At 45.2% G+C, this 22,020-nt stretch overlaps 1 protein-coding gene across 2 annotated transcripts in view; it reads right to left on the bottom strand.

Annotated features, from left to right (window-relative positions):
* USP34 (ubiquitin specific peptidase 34) overlaps positions 1-22,020 on the bottom strand; it is a 260,330-nt gene that overhangs the window by 90,366 nt on the left and 147,944 nt on the right. For both annotated transcript variants that reach the window (XM_077282722.1, XM_077282723.1), the window contains 14 exons: positions 21,115-21,324; positions 20,410-20,535; positions 20,153-20,275; positions 16,914-16,997; positions 16,621-16,707; positions 16,239-16,439; positions 13,909-13,991; positions 13,640-13,680; positions 12,970-13,094; positions 10,855-11,007; positions 8,358-8,462; positions 6,300-6,355; positions 1,179-1,299; positions 888-1,071 (listed from right to left, as the gene is read on the bottom strand). In XM_077282722.1, the coding sequence (XP_077138837.1) occupies positions 888-1,071; positions 1,179-1,299; positions 6,300-6,355; positions 8,358-8,462; positions 10,855-11,007; positions 12,970-13,094; positions 13,640-13,680; positions 13,909-13,991; positions 16,239-16,439; positions 16,621-16,707; positions 16,914-16,997; positions 20,153-20,275; positions 20,410-20,535; positions 21,115-21,324 (1,699 nt within the window). The remainder of the gene's footprint in view (positions 1-887; positions 1,072-1,178; positions 1,300-6,299; positions 6,356-8,357; positions 8,463-10,854; positions 11,008-12,969; positions 13,095-13,639; positions 13,681-13,908; positions 13,992-16,238; positions 16,440-16,620; positions 16,708-16,913; positions 16,998-20,152; positions 20,276-20,409; positions 20,536-21,114; positions 21,325-22,020) is intronic.

The following is a 22,020-nucleotide window of genomic DNA, read 5'->3' as shown; positions in this document are numbered from 1 at the left end:
AAGCAAACTTTTTTTTCACCACCAAAAAAAATAAAAATTAAAAAAACTGGACATGTTGGATATCGCCGTAGTCTTATTGATGAGGAGGAATCGTACTGCAAGGTCCTTTTTACCACAAAATGTACACTGTAAAGACTTTTTCCTAAAAAACTGTCAGAATTGCATTTTTTTTTTCATAATTTCTTTCCTATTTTCCAGATGTAGTGAAATAAATGGTGTCATTCAAAAGTACAATTTGGACCGCGAAAAAATAGGTCTCTATAGGTCTATGGGGGCAGAAAAATAAAGTGCTCAGGCTCTGGGAAGTAGGGAAGAAAAAACACAAAGAAATTGGCAGCGGCGTGAAGGGGTTAAAAGGACGCCACCACCTACTTCATGCTGCGCTGTGACAGCGGTATACATTACTGTGACTTATGCACAAGGAACGCTAGAGTCCGGCCACTCTTATGAGTTGCAGGGAGCTGTGAGATGACAATCCAGCCTCTTTATTTCTCCGGTTGCTGACTTCTCAGGCACAATACTAGGCTAGTGGTTGCAGGCCACAGCTCATGAATACTCCGACATTAGTGTCACATAGTTACAGTAATATAAAAGTGCTTCTGTAAAGAAGATTAAGGCTGAATTTCCACCCTCCTGAAGCACAGACCGTGCTCAGGTCGCAATATTCAGTCCAAATGGAGGGCCAGTAAATGCCTATGTGACCATGTACTCTGGTCAGGGGAACCGCAGGTTGGGCCGAGTTTAGCTATCAGAACATGGTTCGTGTTTCACAGAGAAGCGAATCTCTCCTTAATTTTATTTACAGAGGGGAGAAATCCCTGGGTCATGAGATGGTAACTCAGCTAAGCAGGACAGACAGTAAGTGTTAGAAATGCTCCGGCTCTTACACTGCATGTGCTGCGCCATTACCCAATTGTGTAACAGCCTGTAGTTCTCCACCGAGCCCTTCACCATTTCCACCAACAGGTCATACGCTGCCGCCCGGGAAGAATGGGATTTACACTTGGGTTGCAACTTGTCCTTTAAACTTGGTAACATGAACAGGAGGTTAAAGACGTCTCGGAGGAACTCCTGAAATATTAAAAACAAATATAGAAAAGAAACCAAAACTGTAGCATCTTGGACAAAGTTGGACATTCACTTTTATAATGGACAGTAATAATAATGGTGAGCCCCACCTGGCCTTCTCTGGAAAACTTGAAAGGTGGTTTATGTTTGATGACGCTGGTTGCCAGCCTCAGGAGTCCCGTCATACCATCGTCTTCTACATTGCCATCCTGGTAATCCAGGATTTCCCTGCTGTTAGGAGAAATAAAATCTAAATGCTTGTGTAACAGCCTTTACAGCTGGGTAATGCTAAGTAACACAGATGGTGTATTCATTCCTGGCAGTTTTCCAGGACTCTGCTAGTAATCATTGAATGGAAACCTTTGTTTACCGGTATGCAGTTTTATGGAGTTTCACCTTCTGGAATTAAGGCTGACATTCAACGACTGCAAGCAGAGACCTTAAAAGATGATTAATGGATGCACAAGTATATATTGTATAACTTATACAACACCTAAAGCTATATTTACTGTACAGTCATGGCCAAAAGTTTGGAGAATGACACCAAAATTATATTTTGACATGATCTGCTGCCCTCTGGTTTTTATTAGTGTTTCTCTGATGTTTATATCACATACAGGAATATAATTGCAATCATATTATGAGTACCAATAGGCAGTGGTGGGATTCAGCCGGTACGACCCGGTACGGGGCAGCCGTTTACTAAAATTTCTATCTGCCAGCGTTCCGGTAATTGAAAATGGTTACCACGCCCCCGGACCGCCTCCGGACCGGTTGCTGTGCTGCTGGTGGGGATTGTTCACCCCGGGAGGGTGTAAACTACAATCCCCATAATGCAGTTCGCTCACACCGGAAGCGCCTCTACTGCAGGGCACGGGTAGAGTGGCGGTTAATGTGAGTGGCCGAGATAACTAGTAAACGCAGTGGCATGGTGGGAGGAGACTGGGAGCTATCGGCTGCCATGGTAACAGTGAGACGCCCCGTACTGTGCAGCAGCTGCGGTTCCGGCCTGAGCGCGGCTTTGTTATGAGTCCCACTCCCAGCAGGAGCCGTGTATGAGGCGGCCCGGCGCTGCGCTATGGTGAGTGAGCCCATCATCTGGGGTCCTCTAGGGTCATGTGACCGGCGCCTGGGATTCACTGCTGACTTCTGTATTTCAGGCTGCCAGGAATAAGGCTGGATTTAAGGGTGAGTGCGCCGCTGTGTACTTGTCACTTAAGGTGCCGTTACACTGAGCAACTTACCAGCGATCGCGACCAGCGACGTGATCGCTGGTAAGTTGCTGTGTGGTCCCTGGGGAGCTGTCACACAGACAGCTCTCTCCAGCGACCAAGCGACTTCGGCATCGCTGAAACTGTCTTCAGCGATGCCGAAGTCCCCATGTAAAAAAAAACAAACCACTACATACGCACCTTCTGTCGTCCTTCATGTCCCTCGGCGCTTGCCGTACTGACTGTCTCAGCGCCGGCCGGCCGTAACAGCGGTGCCCAGCGGTGAACCGCTGTTACTGCAGGTTCACCGCTGGGCTCTGCTTTACAGCCGGCCGGCGCTGAGACAGTCAGTACGGCAAGCTCCAGGGGACGTGACGGACAACAGAAGGTGAGTATGTAGTGTTTTTTTTTTAACTTTTACCATGGTATCCATGGTAAATATCGGGTTACTAAGCGCGGCCCTGCACTTAGTAACCCGATGTTTACCATGGATACCAGTGAAGACATCGCTGGATCGGCGTCACACACGGCGATCCAGCGATGTCAGGCGGGAGAGTTGCGACGAAAGAAAGTTCGTCCACTCTCCCTGCAACCAGCGATATCCCAGCAGGATCCAGATCGCTGCTGCGTGCCAAACATAGCGATAGCGCTATGCAGGACGCTGCAACGTCACGGATCGCTGGCGATATCGCTGCAACTTCGCCCAGTGTGACGGTACCTTTAGGGATTTGCAATATTTCCTATGAATTATGTGAAGGACTGGTGCAGTAATTACCCAAACATACCTCTCCGGACGTTATAGTCCCCAGCATGAATCTGCCAGGGCATGCTTGGAGTTGTAGTTCTACAACTGGACACTGCATAACTTACAAGGTTTTGTCAAATTTAGCAATTTTCAAACTCAATTTTTGTGCCCTTAAGGCCGGGATCACACACAGGGCCGTATTTGCCACTAGGCACGCGAGGGCACGTGCCTAGGGCGGCGACATTGCGGGGGGGGCGGCACCTGAGCAAGGTTTTTTGGTTTTTTTTTAGTCCCGGGTCACAAACGTAGCCGACCGCCCCCGCCCGCCTCCGAGTCCCACCCTCCCTCCTTGAAGACGATACTCACCCTGCTCCAGCGATGCCTGGTCTCAGCGTCTGTAGCGCGTCCAGAGTGAGCGGTCACGTGGTACCGCTCATTAAAGGTCATGAATATGCGCATATTCATGACCTTAATCAGCCGTACCACATGACCGCTCACTCAGGAAGAAGGCGCTGCGGCGGGACAGAGCCAGAGGGAGGATGTCGGCGCAGCCGCGCGGTGTGTGGGACAGCTGACAGGTGAGTATGGGGGGCGGAGGGATGAAGGAGGAAGGTAAGCCGCCCGAGCCATGCAAGATGGGAGGAGCGGGGGAGGGGGTGGAGAGATGAGCCATGCATACCGGGGGAGTATGAGCCATCAGCCATGCATATGGGGGGGGGGGGGGGGGGAATATGAGCCATCAGCCATGCATACAGGGGGGGGAATTATGAGCCATCAGCCATGCATACAGGGGGGGGGAATTATGAGCCATTAGCCATGCATACAGGGGGGGGGGGGAATTATGAGCCATGCATACGGGAATATGAGCCATCAGCCATACATACGGGGGGGGGGGGGGGAATTATGAGCCATGCATACAGGGGGGGGGGGGGGGTGGAGAGATGAGCCATGCATACGGGGGGTGGGGGGGTGGAGAGATGAGCTATGCATACAGGGGGGAGGTGGAATATGAGCCATGCATACAGGGGGGAGTGAATATGAGCCATGCATATGGGGGGGGGGGGGAAAGTATGAGCCATGCATACGGGGGGGGGGGGGGGGGGGGGGGGGGGAGTATGAGCCATGCATACAGGGGGGGGGGGTCATTATACAGTATGGAGAACTATGTGTGGCCATTATACAGTATGGAGCATCATGTGTGGCCATTATACAGTATTGAGCATCATGTGTGGCCGTTATACAGTATGGAGCATCATGTGTGGCCATTATACAGTATGGAGCATCGTGTGGCCGTTATACAGTATGGAGCATCGTGTGGCCGTTATACAGTATGGAGCATCATGTGTGGCCATTATACAGTATGGAGCATCGTGTGGCCGTTATACAGTATGGAGCATCGTGTGGCCGTTATACAGTATGGAGCATCATGTGTGGCCATTATACAGTATGGAGCATCATGTGTGGTCATTATACAGTATTGAGCATCATGTGTGGCCGTTATACAGTATTGAGCATCATGTGTGGCCGTTATACAGTATGGAGCATCATGTGTGGCCATTATACAGTATGGAGCATCGTGTGGCCGTTATACAGTATGGTCCATGACTTTAATACCGTATGTCACAACGTATTCTTGTCATTAAGGGAGACAAACTGCTTCCAAAAATATGAATCGTGCCACTGGGCGTGGCTTATTAGTATGGGCGGGGTTATTGAAAATGGGCGTGGCCAAAATTCCAGCCGCCGCGACTTAGAGGACCTGTTGTTAAAAATTTGAATCCCACCCCTGCCAATAGGTTATATTGACAGTTAGAATGAGTTAATGCAGCAAGTCAATATTTGCATTGTTGACCCTTCTTCTTCAAGACCTCTGCAATTCTCCCTGGCATGCTCTCAATCAACTTCTGGACCAAATCCTGACTGATAGCAGTCCATTCTTGCATAATCAATGCTTGCATTTTGCCAGAATTTGTTGGTTTTTGTTTGTCCACCCGTCTCTTGATGATTGACCACAAGTTCTCAATGGGATTAAGATCTGGGGAGTTTCCAGGCCATGGACCCAAAATCTCTATGTTTTGTTCCATGAGCCATTTAGTTATCACCTTTGCTTTATGGCAAGGTGCTCCATCATGTTGGAAAAGGCATTGTTGGGCGCCAAATTCCTCTTGGACGGTTGGGAGAAGTTGCTCTTGGAGGACATTCTGGTACCATTCTTTATTCATGGCTGTGTTTTTAGGCAAGACTGTGAGTGAGCCGATTCCCTTGGCTGAGAAGCAACCCCACACATGAATGGTTTCAGGATGCTTTACAGTTGGCATGAGACAAGACTGGTGGTAGCGCTCACCTCTTCTCCGAATAAGCTGTTTTCCAGATGTCCCAAACAATCGAAAAGGGGATTCATCAGAGAAAATGACTTTGCCCCAGTCCTCAGCAGTCCACTCCCTGTACCTTTTGCAGAATATCAGTCGGTCCCTGATGTTTTTTCTGGAGAGAAGTGGCTTCTTTGCTGCCCTCCTTGAAACCAGTAGCCCTTGCTCAAAGAGTCTCCGCCTCACAGTGCGTGCAGAAGCACTCACACCAGCCTGCTGCCATTCCTGAGCAAGCTCGGCACTGCTGGGAGCCTGATCCCGCAGCTGAAACAGTTTTAAGATACGGTCCTGGCGCTTGCTGGTCTTTCTTGGGCGCCCTGGAGCCTTTTTGACAACAATGGAAGCTCTCTCCTTGAAGTTCTTGATGATGCGATAGATTGTTGACTGAGGTGCAATCTTTGTAGCTGCGATACTCTTCCCTGTTAGGCCATTTTTGTGCAGTGCAATGATGGCTGCACGTGTTTCTTTAGAGATAACCATGGTTAACTGAAGAGAAACAATGATACCAAGCACTAGCCTCCTTTTAAAGTGTCCAGTGATGTCATTCTTACTTAATCATGACTGATTGATCCATTAACACAGGTGTAGGTGTTGATGAGGACAGGGCTGGCGATCAATCACTAAAACGATGTTAGCTGCTCCTTTTAAGGCAGGACTGCAATGATGTTGAAATGTGTTTTGGGGGTTAAAGTTCATTTTCTGGGCAAATATTGACTTTGCAAGTACAGTAATTGCTGTTAAGCTGATCACTCTGACATTCAGGAGTATATGCAAATTGCCATTAGAAAAAATGAAGCAGTAGACTTTGGAAAAATTAATATTTGTCTCATTCTCAAAATTTTTGTCCATGACTGTATTTAAAATACCAATTAACCAGAAGTAATTAAAAAAAAAAAACAGATCTACCTGCGAATGCAGTCGGCCAAATGTCGAGCTAGTGCATCCAAATCAAGCAATGTTGTCTAGATTAAAAATGGGAAAATGGTTTTAAAAATAGTTACCAGAATCCATTCATGTACACATTTAAAAGGGAACTGATCATGTAAAACAATGCCATTAACCTGCAGATATAGGGTTAACCTGCAGGTTAATAGTGTTCTGAAGCCTGACTACCCAGAGGTAATTAAAGCGAACAGCAGCACAGGATGGCTGTTCAAACTAAGTACAGGCGCTCACTGTGTGGCCAATCATCTATATACACCTTCCCACCTGCTTGTTTTCCCTCAATCTCCACCCCGTCTTTGATTCACATCTCTGGCTTCATAGGGCCAGGGAAGGGTGGAGACAGATGGGAAACAAGCAGGTGGGAAGGTGTATATATAAATGATTGGCCCCGCCATGATGCACCTAGCTCCTGTACTTGGCCTGAACAGACATTCTGTGCTCACAGTCCCTTTGTTCCTCCTGGCAGACTCAGGCTTTCAATAATAGAGGAATAGCGGGGGCGGCTTCAGTCACTGATCAGTACACAGTGATTGGGGCGGCTGTAACCGTGCCCTGGCACTGACAGCCGGCTCTGCAGTGTATCAGTACAGAGCCAGCTGTCAGTCAGTGCCAGGGGTGTGATTTCAGCCGCTGCTCACTGACTGAAGTCGCAGCGGTCGAGCCTCTATGACTAAAAGCCCGAGGCTGCCAGAGGAATAAAGTTACTCTCCTCCAGGAAGGCGAGCCTTCAGTGCAGCGGCCGCACTGTTTCACAACGCTATTAACCTGCAGATTAACACAATATCTATATCTGCAGGTTAACAGCCTTTCTTCTCAAGACAGATACCCATTACGGTATAAGAATAGTAGCAGATTGGCTACAGAAAATCAGCAGAGTAACACTAACACCAGCTGCCATTTATTGCAGATGTTGAAACCCCACGTCACTTATTAATGTACATTTTCAATATGCATTTCATCCTTTCAGGAACTTGTGAGCCATGGAGTAACTGAGCTGGCACCACCCCAAATACTTTTTCTGAGATGTTCAGGAACAATACTCGCAGATCATGGTGGTGCAACAGGATAGCATCTTTACCAAAGAGCACATTCGTTCATACAGAAATAAAGAATGGCAGCGCGACATCGCCTGTACCTTACTCCATCAGTGGCATTACAAAGCCATACGGGGGAATATAGCAAGATGATGGCAGTATCACACTGGGTAATGCTTTGTCTGGGCAGGGGTAACTGACCTGATACCAATTTCTCATTAAAAAGAGTCTCCTTACCAATCTTGCCAATAAAAGCACCGACTTCTGGTCTTTGGATAGTCATTATGGCTACGTTCACATTAGCGTTAAGCTAATGTACGTCGGGTTTGCAGCGGCGACGCATGCGTCATGCGCCCCTATACTTAACATGGGGGACGCATGCGTTTTTTTTTGTTGCGTTGTGCGACACATGCGTCTTTTTTGCCGCAAGCGTCGGACCAAGAAAACGCAACAAGTTGCATTTTTCTTGCGTCCGATTTTCGGCAAAAACCGACGCATGCGTTGCAAAACGCAGCGTTTTTGCGTGCGTTTTGACGCGTTTTTGCGTGCGTTGTGCGTTGCGTCGCCGACGCAGCGCCGCACAACGCTAGTGTGAATGTAGCCTATCAGCTGTGCCCGTATCTTACATTTCTTTCTATACTGTTGTGTAGCTTGCCTTGCTGTTAGTCCACCATCACTCAGGAAAGGAGCAGACTGATCATAATACTACAAGTATTTACCAAAGTTGTGCTTATAATTGCATCATCCCAAATGAGCACATCCCCACTAATCTATATCTTCACCTCGTATTAGCTTTATTGTGCTAAGAGGCGCCATGACTTTTTGCAACCCCTATTAATGAACTCTACCGGAGTCACAGATGAACTGGAACAATGTGACGACTGAAGACTGCCCTCACCTTCTAGACAGACGCCTGTTTACAGCCATTTTTCAAACTGTACTGAAGCAGTAAAACAAACATTTGTTACTGAAGAGCAGATAATACCTGGCTGGCATCTTTGACGTGGATGTTATCAATCAGTTTACACAGTAACCAAAAATATTCTTTACATCCAGGTCGTAGAATAGTTTCCTCCTCATAGTCTTCAACCTGTGAATATTCATAAAAAAACTCACAGTCAGCAAATACCCCCACGGCTTCTGTGCCCCCCAATGAAATCATTGTGGTAAAAGCTTATGCTTCCTTGTCAGCAATCCAGTGTAACATTGTATTACAACAGTGTAAAGCGCATCTACTGGTATAAAGAGGTGAAATAGAAATGGACAGATTGGAATGACATACAAAGAAAAATATTTTCACTCTGTCTTATCAGTAAGATGACAATTGTTTTTGTGTTCTTGTCTTTCCTCCTTTCTCCCCCTTTCCCTTCTTTATTCAACATGATTTTTGATTGTGTATTGTTTGTTTGAAAATTGTCGGAAAATTTTAATAAAAACACACACACAAAAAAAAAACCCAGGATGAAGGGCAGTTAGATGTGGTGTGTGTATTCGCCATATTTCAGATATTTTTCTGTCCTCCTTGGTTGGTTTCTCTTCTCTTAAAGACAACTACTTAATTTAAATCTAAGTATTCACGGCTGTGAGCCAGAGCGGAGAGGTAGCAACAGCATCTACTGTTCCGGGGGCAGAAGTCATTCTTTTACAGCACCGTGTCATTCATCCAAATGGTCACTAAGCAAGACCATGTTTCTTGGACGCCTCATTGGGGGGACACAGGAAACCATGCGTTACTTCTCCGGCTTCTAAACAGGAGCGCTTTATAAGTTATTTATTCAAACATCTTCGCTGTGCCCAAGTATGGCTCGTTTTCACCTATCCTGGATGAAGCTGTTGAACAAATGGGTCCGACTACGCCACTTCAGAATGAAGTTTGTTTCCATTATAACTTGTAAAGTGCTCTTATATAGAAATCAGAGCAATAACGTATGGTACCCTGTGTCCCCCAATGAAGGCTGTGAGAAATGTATTTTACAGCGAGTACCAAAAATACTCTTTTCTCTCCACAGAAGCCACTGCAAAAGAAACAATTTGAGCCGGACCTGTTAGGTAATCATTATTGCAGGTCGCACATGAAGGGGCACACTGATGAGACAGTTAGGGTTGAGCGACTTTTATTTTTATAGGATCGGGTCGGGTTTCACGAAACCCGACTTTCTCAAAAGTCGGGTCGAGTGAAATCGGCCGATCCTATAAAAAAGTCGGCGTCGGCCGAAACACGAAACCCAATGCAGTGCAATGGGATACTATGGTTCCCAGGGTCTGAAGGAGAGGAAACTCTCCTTCAGGCCCTGGGATCCATATTAATGTGTAAAATAAAGAATCAAAATAAAAAATATTGATATACTCACCCTCGGACGTGCCCGGGTACTAACCGGCAGCCTTCCTTCCTAAGAATGAGCGTGTGAATGACCTGCGGTGACGTCGCGGCTTGTGATTGGTCGCGTGAGCGGTCACATGGGCGGTCACGCGACCAATCACAAGCCGCGACGTCATCTAAGGTCCTTCACGCGCTCATTCTTAGGAAGGAAGGCTGCCGGAAAGAAGCAGGGCGCGTCCAAGGGTGAGTATATTCCTATTAGGTATATACTCACCCTCGGACGCGCCCTGCTTCTTTCCGGCAGCCTTCCTTCCTAAGAATGAGCGCGTGAAGGACCTTAGATGACGTCGCGGCTTGTGATTGGTCGTGTGACCGCCCATGTGACCGCTCACGCGACCAATCACAAGCCGCGACGTCACCGCAGGTCATTCACGAGCTCATTCTTAGGAAGGAAGGATGCCCGTTAGTACCAGGGCGCGTCCGAGGGTGAGTATATCAATATTTTTTATTTTGATTCTTTATTTTACACTTAAATATGGATTCCAATACCGATTCCCGATATCGCAAACATATCGGAACTCGGTATCGGAATTCCGATACCAGATTCAGAAGATCGCCGACCTCATGGCCGACCCCACACAGGGGTCGGGTCGGGTTTCATGAAACCCGACTTTGCCAAAAGTCGGCGACTTCTGAAAATGGCCGACCCGTTTCGCTCAACTCTAGAGACAATGAGTTAAAAGGGTCACTCCCCTTCAGCAAAGTGATGGCATATCACTAGGATATATCCTATAACTTCATGATGTGCAAAAGTCCTAAAAAAAAAAGGGGCAGAGCTTCCTGCTGTGATGTCACTGCTCTGTGCCTTAGGCCAATCAGAAGACTACATTTCTTGTGGAAAAAAATGCAGCTGCAACTTCCTCCTCCCTGTCACTTTACTGTTTTCCACACGTTTCTGAACATTTACAGAAATCCTGCAGAGAGAAAACAATGAACCGCAGACTATTGGAAGGTGATGCAGAAGATTATATTTCCTAATAAGTTATATAGCAAATATACTTCTATACTCACTTGCACTACTGATTTATCCTTAAGAAATTGGAATGTGGGAAAAAATGGAATACAGAGGAATATTCATTTATGCTTTTCTTGCATGACTTACCCGAATAGGCTTTAGTGCTTGAGCATCAGGAAGAAATTTTAACAATGTTGATGAAGCCAGAAGCAAAAATGATCTATTTATTGAGTCACCACCATCCAAACCAGAAAGGGACAGTTTGTACAGACCATTGCATGATTCGTGACGGACCGCAGTCTATGAATATTAAATAAATTAAATTAAACATGAGGAACAAAATGTTTAAGGTTTTAAATTAAGAATTTCCAAGTCTTTGATTATCAGTTACTAACAATGATAAGATGCAAGTCAAGTAATAAAATAAGAAACCACTATGGATAAAAGTTACCAAGGGCTTTTATCAAAATTTGGCGCAACATTGTTTTTTTTTTTTTTTTTTTGCACCTCTGATCACTTATCGAAATGGATCAAAAAAATTGGACAGTTTATGAATTCTACATGAGAGGGCCAGACAAAAATGGGTACGGTGCGAAACTTACCCTAGCAGACTGTAGTTTAATAAAATTCCCATATGCATGTCACTTGTACATCAGTAAATATTTAAGTACTAGTAAAAAAAGAGGATGTAACTACTTTGCTTGCATATGACTACTGATTTATGTATCCCTTTTAACCCCTCATGTAGAGGTAAAAAAACAGTCCAACGTCCCATAGACAGTGTGCGATGGGTCCTTGCTTCCGAGTATTGGGAACCCCATTTATGGAACATTTAATGAATTACTGCACAGAGCATCATCTGGAGCTTACATGACGTGCGCTGGTTATGTCTGAGAAGGACACTACTGGTCATTAAAGTCTAAAAGCAGGGGAACAATAAATGAGAGCCTTAAAGAGAACTAGTGACTGACAGCCAGCCCTAATGCGGAGCTGCTGTCCATCAGTGCAGGCGGCTCTTACCGCTGCCGATCTCTATACACTGAGCGGTGACAGAACCTGTGCTTGCTCCGCCCACGTGACTGAAACCAGAGCACTAAGAGGAGGAATAAAGTTTATTTCCTACCGGCGGGGAAGGTCTAAGTACGGGTGCCACGCAGAGACAGAACGCTACTGACCTGCAGATTTACCATATATCTTAAGGTTAATATCGTTTTTTTCGTGTGAAAGGTTCTCTTTAAGTTTAAAACTGGTGACATGGCAATAAGAAATGTATAGAACGGAGTTGGGACACCAAGGTTGTACTGTACGGTTAAGGCCCCGTCTCACTAAGCGATTTACCAACGATCACGACCAGCGATACGACCTGGCCGTGATCGTTGGTAAGTCGCTGTGTGGTCGCTGGGGAGCTGTCACACAGACCGCTCTCCCCAGCGACCAACGATCAGGGGAACGACTTCGGCATCGTTGAAACTGTCTTCAACGATGCCGAAGTCCCCCTGCAGCACCCGGGTAACCAGGGTAAACATCGGGTTACTAAGCGCAGGGCCGCGCTTAGTAACCCGATGTTTACCCTGGTTACCAAAAAAAACAAACAGTACATACTCGCCTTTCGGTGTCCAGGTCCCTTGCCGTCTGCTTCCTGCTCTGACTGAGCCGCCGTACACTGAGAGCAGAGCGCAGCGGTGACGTCACTGCTGTGCTCTCACTTCTCACTGTACGGCCGGGAGTCAGTGAGAGCAGGAAGCAGACGGCAAGGGACCTGGACACCGAAAGGCGAGTATGTACTGTTTGTTTTTTTTGGTAACCAGGGTAAACATCGGGTTACTAAGCGCGGCCCTGCGCTTAGTAACCCGATGTTTACCCTGGTTACCAGTGAAGACATCGCTGGATCGGTGTCACACACACCGATTCAGCGATGTCAGCGGGGCCTCAACGACCAAAAAAAGGTCCAGGCCATTCCGACACGACCAGCGATCTCGCAGCAGGGGCCTGATCGCTGGTACGTGTCACACATAGCGAGATCGCTATGGAGGTCGCTGTTGCGTCACAAAACTTGTGACTCAGCAGCGATCTCGCTAGCGATCTCGCTATGTGAGACGGGGCCTTAAGTGGTTGGTGGGTGCAGTATCTATTGACTCAGAATAGAGTCTTTCACATTCCTAGTTGTGGACCTCTGGTCTGTATGTTGATAGAATGTGAAATATTAAAAAAAGATGAACTAGAACAAAAAAAATAATCTGTAAACGTTTTCTAACATCTTACCTCAGGAATAAGAAGAGTTAATTTCTTAAGCCAATCTTGTAAATGGTCACTGTCTGCGAGGCTGGACTTCACCGCAGAACAGCAATGAGCCCAGCTGACCAGAAGCCACATGGAATAATGAGTAACTGTTGGGCGTAAAATGCATGAATAGGGTTAAATACACGTGACCACGCATGGTCTGAAATCTCATGTATACAAACTGGCCCCTGAGCGGAATACAGAGACAACTGGCATGTACATCCAGTAAGAAAGCATGAAACGCCTAAACCACCTAGCACAAAGTGTACAGCACTATAGATTTTATTATGTGGATCTCAAAGATTATAAAAGAGCCCGACGACTAAAATGTATATGGCTGCTATCAGGGGAACAGAAATCCTTTCACATAGGACACTAATATTAATGACGTATTCCAAGACAGAAATATTGATGGCCCAGTGCTTCACTTGAATTGAGCTGTGCCTGTGTAATCTATGCTGGGGACGTCACACCTGCTTGACCACAGTGACATCTTCATTCTGGTGACCAGTGAAGGTCCCGAAAGTTTAACCCCAAAGATCAAATATCGATGTCACACGCTAAGACTAGGCCATGAATATTGAAGTCTCAGGAAACCACTGCAACTAAATGTACCTCAATGACCTTGAACACTTCGATATTGACGCCTTACCTTCATGCCTGGAACGATGGTCAGACTGTGCCTTCAGCACCCTGCAAGACAGAGGCATGGTATGTAGTGAAATATGCAAACTGTGCCTTCAGAGAAGAGGACTAGAACTCTAGAGCACCCATAGGAAGTAGCAATCCTAAAAGTCAATATCGATTCTCTAATTGCAGCTTAAAAGGCTCCTCACTTTGGCATGTCAGGCTTGACTTATCACTCTCTGTGAAACATACACACACATTACATTTTACTTATAAATTTATCAGTGCACTTACCGTTGGGCTAAATTATCATAGGTATAAGCCACAGACATTAATCGTTGAATCAAACAAGTTCCTTGGACAAGAACTAGAAAAACCTTCAGGGAGACAAAGGGAAAAGAAACCAAGAGTTTATACAGAAGTATTGTGTAAGTGGAAGCTGAACAAACACCACAATATAGAAAACATCAAATTATACTATATGTGAGGATTACTATATCCTTTATGTTGCTTAAAACTTAAAGGGCCACTATCACCCCCTCCAGCCGTTATAAACTAAAAGAGCCACCTTGTGCAGCAGTAATGCTGCATTCTAACAAGGTGGCTCTTTTAGTTTTTGGTTCAAGTATTCCCAAAATAAAGCGTTTTGAAACTTATCCAAAATACCTGTCTTTATCCAGGGAGGCGGGTCTGAACCCCCCTCTTTGAAGCGCCCAACTGCCGTCAGTCATCTCTTCTGGGGCGCTGGTCGCCGCCCCCTCAGCGATGTTTACCTCTGAAATCCGGCGCCTGCGCTCTGCTCTTCTGCCTGGGGCAGGCGCATTGAGCATTGGCCGTCAGCTCAGATGCCGGGTTCCGGACTGCACCTGTGCCGTGCCTAGGAATCCCAGCCCCGCACTGTGCATAATGCATAACACACTGCGGGGCGGGGATTCAGTAGCAGGGTGGCCGCACTGCCCGCACAGGCGCAGTCTGCAAGCCTGGCTGGGACGTCTGACGGCCAGAGCTTAAACACAGCGCAGGCGCCGGTTTTGAAGCGAAAAAAGCGCGGAGGGGGCGGCGCCGAAAGCCCCTGAAGATTTGAGTGACGGCAGAGTAGCGGTTCAAGCTGGGGAGTGAGGACCCGCCTCCCTGGCTAAAGACAGGTATTTTGGATAAGTTTCAAAACGCTTTATTTTGGGAATACTTGAACCAAAAACTAAAAGAGCCACCTTGTTAGAATGCAGCATTACTGCTGCACAAGGTGGCTCTTTTAGTTTATAACGGCTGGATGGGGGTGACAGTGGCCCTTTAACTGTTTGAACTTTTATTTAATAAATTAATTGTACACAAAATTAAGCAACTTTGTAATTTATCTCATCAGAGGAATCTACCAAAATTCTAAATTCTGAAGTAATATCTGAATTCAGCGCACTTTCCCATTACTGAGGAGATGGCGGCTGCTGCTGGTGAGATTCTATGTAGAGGGGAGGAGCTCGGACTCTAGCTCCTCCCTCCTCCCTCTACATAGACTCTCACCAGCAGCAGCCGCCATCTCCTCTCAGTAATGGGAAAGTGTCTGCGCTGAATACAGGTTTTACCTCAGAATTTAGAATTTTGATAATGACTGATCAATTCTGGCAAAGAAAGAGGCAGATTCATCTGATAAGTTATATTACACAGTTGCTAATTTTTGTGAAGGATTAATTTGTGAAATAAAAATTAAAACTGTTCTACTTTAAGCAAGAGCTAGCAAATTGAGTGACTAGGATAAGCAAAGCCTCAATTAAAGAAAACTATATTGACAGTAAACTTTCTATGAACATGTTACTGACCATCTGATACTAGTTAACCTCCTAAAAGAGGTAAAATGTGAGGGTCTCCTGACCTGATCTCGCTGCCTATAAGGCACTTTTGCTCAGATTAGGCAACCCGCCGGTCAGGCCAAATATTATGATCCAAACATGGTTTGTGTTTCACAGACGTGTGAATTCAGCTCAATAATCACATATCCCCTAACACCTGCTTCTCGGACAAGTAAAAGGCAGACTTACACAACTTCTCCAAATTTACAAGCAAATTAAAGGCATCTTTTAAGACCTTGGTCATTTTCTGCCCGCCCATGTACAGCCGGCCCCCACCCACGTACAGCATAATAATTTTGTCTGAATCTTCAGATTTCAGGGGCAAAGAACAAAATGATGCCAAGAACTCAATCTGAGCATGCACCGCCCCCGGCGGCCATTTTCCCGGAAGCCACCGCATCGCAGCAATGGATGTGTGGCGGCCTCTGGGCTTTCACAAAATGCCAGCGGAGCCCCCTGCACCACCGCCCTGCAGTGTTGGACCAGGACCACAACAGAATCGCCCGACTTCTGCAGTCGCCACCCTACTTTTAAGTATATTCCAACTATAAGACGCACCCCCATTTCCCAAAAAAAATTTGGGAAAAAAAAGTGTGTCTTATAGTCTGAAAAATACAGTAGATACGAAAAAGTTTTTGTTTTTTTTAGAAAATTTTTATTTTGTCATCCCCCCTCTTTTCTGTAATTTGGACAGTATGAATTAGCCGACTGGTTTCTTTCAATGTAAATGGGTGAAATAATGGATTATACATACAAGGACACCACCATGCTCAAATGTACCTCTGTTAACCGTGGTATATGAAGGCCCTTTGAGTGATCTGCCGTTGATTTCCTCGATTTGCCAGGCCACGCTCTTTTCCTGTGGCTTTCTGCAATCCCTGACCAAGCAAATACATCATGATATGCCAGATCCAGATCTGTGGGGTCTACAGCAAACTGACATATCAGCTTCAGCAAACACGCTAAACAGTCCAGCTGCCACTGCAGAAACAGATGGAAAAAATGGTAAGGGAAACCATTCAGTCAGAGGCATCTGTCAGGAAATACTTTCTCCACATATATATCTGCAGGAGGACTCACGCAATCTAAATAATCCCCATAGTTACATATAAATCAGGCAGTTCACATTACCTTTGAGTTTACAACTAAAAATAAAACTCACCACAGTCCAAGATTCGTGTTCCTTTGGCTCCAAAATCCCAGAATTAAAAATTTCAATCAGCTGTTGTAGACCCCCTGCGGCTACAAACTAAGAATAATGGAGAGAGTCAAATACTTATTGGTTCAATGCCTACATAGAAAACATTTCACTTTCTCCACCACCCCACACTATGACGTTCCACGGCAGGAACTATCCACTGTTTTTTTTATTAGCTTATCACCACTAGCGTCAAGTTGGAAAAAATGTAAACCTTCCAATAACTGCAATGACAGGATTAAAACAAGGTGTTGTACCTTGCAACTCCAAGTGTTTTTACTGTTTTCAATCTGATCTTCACTGGAGTCATCAGAGTCTGGATACAGATCACTATAACTGCCCTGTAATAGAGAAGTCATGTATAATCCATGATTATGTGCAGAAACTCAAAGTTCATCTGAAAATGTTCTACACGACAGCACAGTAAGCAGGGGCATGGAGTGGCACTGGATCAGTAGGCTCATGGCTAATCTCTCCATCAAGCAGGTCATTTCTTAGGTTAAAGGGTAACTGTACTTTCAAGTAACTTTTCAGAATAAGTTGTCCTGTGTGTACATGAGGAATAACACTTTCTGCCATTATGTGACTAATGACATTCTCACCAGTTTTCCCCTCTGCAGGCTCTATCTGTAATATACAATGCACTGGGAGTTGGTGGAGACAAACTGCAGTGAGTTCTCCCATAGACCGCACAGAACAGACATGAGTGAGTCCTTCTTTTCACTCACTTTTTAACTCACAGAGACAAGCTGCAGCGATGTGGAGGACACAACCACAATTAAGGAGGATCACCCGTGTTATGCCCAATTTAGAATCCTGAAACCCATAGAGCCTGACAAAGATAGCTTGTCTGGCGACACCCATTGAGCAATTCCTTGCCCTGTCCTCCTTCGCCTGGTTAACCCTTCCAATCCAGACCTTTTGTCATTTTAGAGGCCGACCAGTGGTGTCCATATATATATTCCCGGGGTACAGGTAGTATCATTGTTTGAACATGGGTTGTTTACCCTCTTTGAATCATCAGATATTACTGGGCTGCCTGTACCCTGCAGCAAGCGTTTGCCATTTGGTGTTTTCATTTTTCTCCCATCAGTCTGCATCACGGAGGCTTCTCCTCCCCCTTCTCATTTAAGAACTTTCATAGGGATGGTATGGTGTTCTATGGTGTGGGTTTTGTAGTTTATTCTGCTGTGTCTGTTTGAGGTTTATTTATAACATGATTTTCTGATTCTATTTGTGGTCATTCAGAAGCACACTACACCAGGAACAACAACAACAACAACAAAAAGTTGGACAGGGCTCATTACCCTATTATGGGCATGTATTCTTGTGTGTGGTATTTCTGGTTTTAAATGGTTTTAGTATTATATTGCTGTGCATGTCAATAAAGAGTAATTATTTTTACACATTCTTTTGAGTGATCCTTGTGATATATTATACCTCTCTGTTCTATGGGTATGTGGAGGACACCACACAGCAGAGCTGAGCTGTCTTGGAATGAATCAAGCAGTGCGGTAAAACTTGTTACAGAGCTCTGCATTCATTTTTTTTGTCTGTTCCTTCCCTGTAGCTCACACCTCCCCATAGAGGATAATGGGCGGTGCCATATGACCCAAGCAGTCCATCTCCTCTGACAAAACAGACTTTCTAGTTTCACAGTGGATGGTTTGTTCATGAGGCAAAGGAGAGGGGAAGAAGTATGGTAAGTGGGAAGGAAACATTTCTCTGATAAGATACATTACAAAGTTTCTTCTAATCGTTTCTCCCGAATTATGCAAAGTTTGCTGAAAATACAGTTACTTTATAAGTACGTTGCAGCGTGCCTCTGAAAATCTTCTGAAAAGTCAATGAGACCAGGGCGTTCCCTATCAGGAACCCTGACAAAAAGGAACGGAGATTTCCCCAAAACAAATAGGTATCTGTACACTGCAGGACTCCGTGCCTAATAGTGACATCACATGCTATTCCAGCATTTGCACTCGTGGTTACCAGAGACGCTACCAGCCAGAGCGCCCTGGTCTCTGACTTCTCACAGCCAGGCTGCCCACATCCAGCCATCCCAGGACTTTGGATCCTAACATTGGACAGGAGAGCACAAACCCCTACCCTCCGGCAGATAATTGGAGACCACAAGGAGGAACCAATTTCTGCAAACTGTATATCTACCTGACACCACTTCTACTTTACTACTTATATACTTGTGAGGTATTCAGCTGGAGCAATAGGTCTGCTGCACCAGTCACATAGGATCATCACTTATTGACATTTCCAGTGCACTACTGTTTTTATTACTATTTATCTCTCACCAACCAAACTTTCTCCTCTCCATTCCGTCCTGAATGTGGCTGCCAGGCTCGTATTTCTGTCCCGCTGCTTCACCGATGCCTCCACCTTATGTCAGTCATTACACTGGTCGCCCATTCAGTAGGGAGTACAACATATACTTCTCTATCTACACGTGCCCTCCGTTCTGCAACTGACCCAAGACTACCATCCTCCAGAACCAGAACCTCGCACCTCTGTCTCCAACACTTCTCTCATGCTGCGCCAATTTCCTGAAATGCACTAGGCAATCCCACAGATGCCTAGCCCCCACGTTCTTAAGAGTAATTTAAGGACACATCTCTTTATGCAAGCCTATCACCTCACTAACAACGGTTTGTTCCCACCTTCTAAATATTATTCAGAATCTGCTCCCTCCTATTCATCTGTCTCCACACCCTCCATGCACACGATAACCGCACTTATACATACTGATGACTGGATCATGCAGCTTTATAGGACAAGCTTTACTATAATGGCTGGACCTGAAAGAAGCACTTTACCTATTGTGTCCACCAGATTTCCTTTTAGATTTTAAGCATGCGAGATTACTCCTGTAACTGTTCAACCATCTTGCCTTGTATTGAATTTATTGTCTGTATATGTCGCTGCTTAATTGTAAAGTCTTGCAGTCTATGTTGGCGCTATATAAATAAAATTATTATTTACTTCATAAATTTAGTATCTTCGTTGCAGCAATTTCATTTGCGCTTATCTACAGACATGTTCAAATTTTGTTGGAACATTATTTCTACATGTCTTCTTTCTTTCCCTCGTCCTACTCTGTCCAGTAGCTGTATAGTGCGACAGTATCAAACTTTTATCTAGCAGCTATTTTATGTACAGGTTCTCACACAGGACTGGCTGATCTATCAGCAGCTTTCGGCAACTCCCATCCTTTTTTGGACGCTTGTGTTTTCAATCTAATCTGTCACATTTTTAGTACTTGCACTGACAGACCTAAAGAAGAGACTGCATTATTTCTATCACCCCACGATGCCTTACAACTGTGCTCTGGCCTCGTTTAGCTTTAACCAGAGAAACAATCAAAGGATAAACATTATCAGATAACAATTTTACATTTCTATGAATATTCTGTATATTCATCTTATTAAAAGACCAGATAAGTGAATAATATACAAGAATAATTGCATCCACCACTTCAAGCCATTACCGTGGATTCTCTTCTTATCCTCCTGTTTGGCTTTCCCAGAGCTTCAATGATTTCTAGTGCATACAGAAGCTTGTGTGCGCTTTTTATCCGAAGCAAGTCTTTCCAGCAAGGTCCGTCATTTCCCTTAAGATTTAAGACAATAAATTGTTATAAAAATAAATGAACCACAGCAGCTGCACGGGATATTGATAAGCAAGTCGTACATGAGTGCAATGTATAATGTGTATAGGGCAGTGTCCCAACATTGGGGTCCTCACCTGCTCCTCAGACACATTCTGGAATGCCTGCAGCATATTCGGACAGGTAGGAAGTAACATCAGGAGCTCCCAGACCCGTCTGGATAGGTTTTCTGCGTGGAGATGCAGTTCTTCACACCTTGCACTCTACAATGAAGTGGATAAAGTCAGTAGATACAAAATGTATTGCGGTTTAACTTTCAAACCGAGAATATGAGATCTTTATAGAAATAGCTATAATAAGAGAAAGTGACTGATTTAAAGGGGGTTATCCTCCAACATAACCTATCCACAGGAAAAATGGTGACTATAATCAGTAGTGAACCCACAGCCGATACCTGCACTGATAACGAACACAGCGGTCTTTAGTCCCATATATAATTAGGGGGCACAAGTGTGACCACCACGCCATTCACTTCTATAGGCTTATGGGACCAGGAGTGTACTTGTGAGAACAACGCTCCAATAAACATTGAATGCGGGGTTTGGCCACACTTGTGCAAATATTGCTCCATTCACAGGAGGGACATTCTTTTTGCAATATGTGGTGATAATATAATCTGTTTTGCGACCTATATCTCCTACCAGAATCTTTCCAAATGAAATAATCGGAGGCTAAGTGGTCAGCACTGCAGGCTCGGATACCACACTATGAATCCAACCCATTATATCATATAAGTATATTAAACCCACACGTGTAAATTCACACAAACACACGTGTCTTACCTCAATGTCCAATAAATCCATCTCCCCAGAAGGAGGCTTGAAAGATGCTAGCATTTCCAACAAATCAAATAGCGTGGTGAGATGAGGTTCTTGTAGTAGGAGAAGCATGGGAATATTTTCCTTCTGGGGTGGGGGCAAACATGAAGCGGGGAGCTGCACACCTTCACCTTTTCTTTCTCGACGTGGCGCCCCCAAAGACACAAATACCATCTGATAAAGCCATAAGATAATTACTAGATTAAAAAAACATTGCAGTACATCTAGGAAAATTGTAGCTATACATCACAGACACACAACAGTGCTGAGGACTGGCAGCAATCTGCTCAGGAGAAATCCTGCATGTAAATGCCACCAGATCCTTTGTAGACTTTTAGCAAAAAAAATAAAAAATCAAGTAATAGCGACTCCTCCCTGAACAACAATGGTTCCTTTGCCATTGCAGGACTACACCTCTTATAAGGACCTAAGAGCGTGCAGTGGTTAGCACTACTGCTTTGTAACATGAGCAAGGAGCTTGTATGTTCTGCCCGTGTTTGTGTGGGTCTCCAGTGCCCTCCAACACTCCAAAGACATAAAGATAGGGAATTCAGATGGTGAGCTCCAATGGGGACAGTGATGATGAGGTCTCTATACATGTGAGTAAAGTAAACAAGTTGTTCAGCAATGACAGACGCTAACACTAGTAGACAACCCCTTTTGAAAGGCCCCATTGAGCAGAATAAAATAAAACACACTCGCCGTATCTCAGACCAGTACCTCTGCTCCGCTCCAAGCGCTGTGTTCCCCAGTAATCTCATGACTGACTGTGGATCGCTGCAGGCTTCACAGTTCTAGCAGAGCGGATGAAGGCTGCAGCCCAATAGGATACATCATTAGTGATGACTAGGTATTGAACCCGTTCTACAC

This window comes from Ranitomeya variabilis, chromosome 2 (assembly GCF_051348905.1).
Source record: "Ranitomeya variabilis isolate aRanVar5 chromosome 2, aRanVar5.hap1, whole genome shotgun sequence".
In the NCBI taxonomy this organism is placed as follows: Eukaryota; Metazoa; Chordata; class Amphibia; order Anura; family Dendrobatidae; genus Ranitomeya; species Ranitomeya variabilis.
This window is presented reverse-complemented; position numbering and strand designations above follow the sequence as displayed.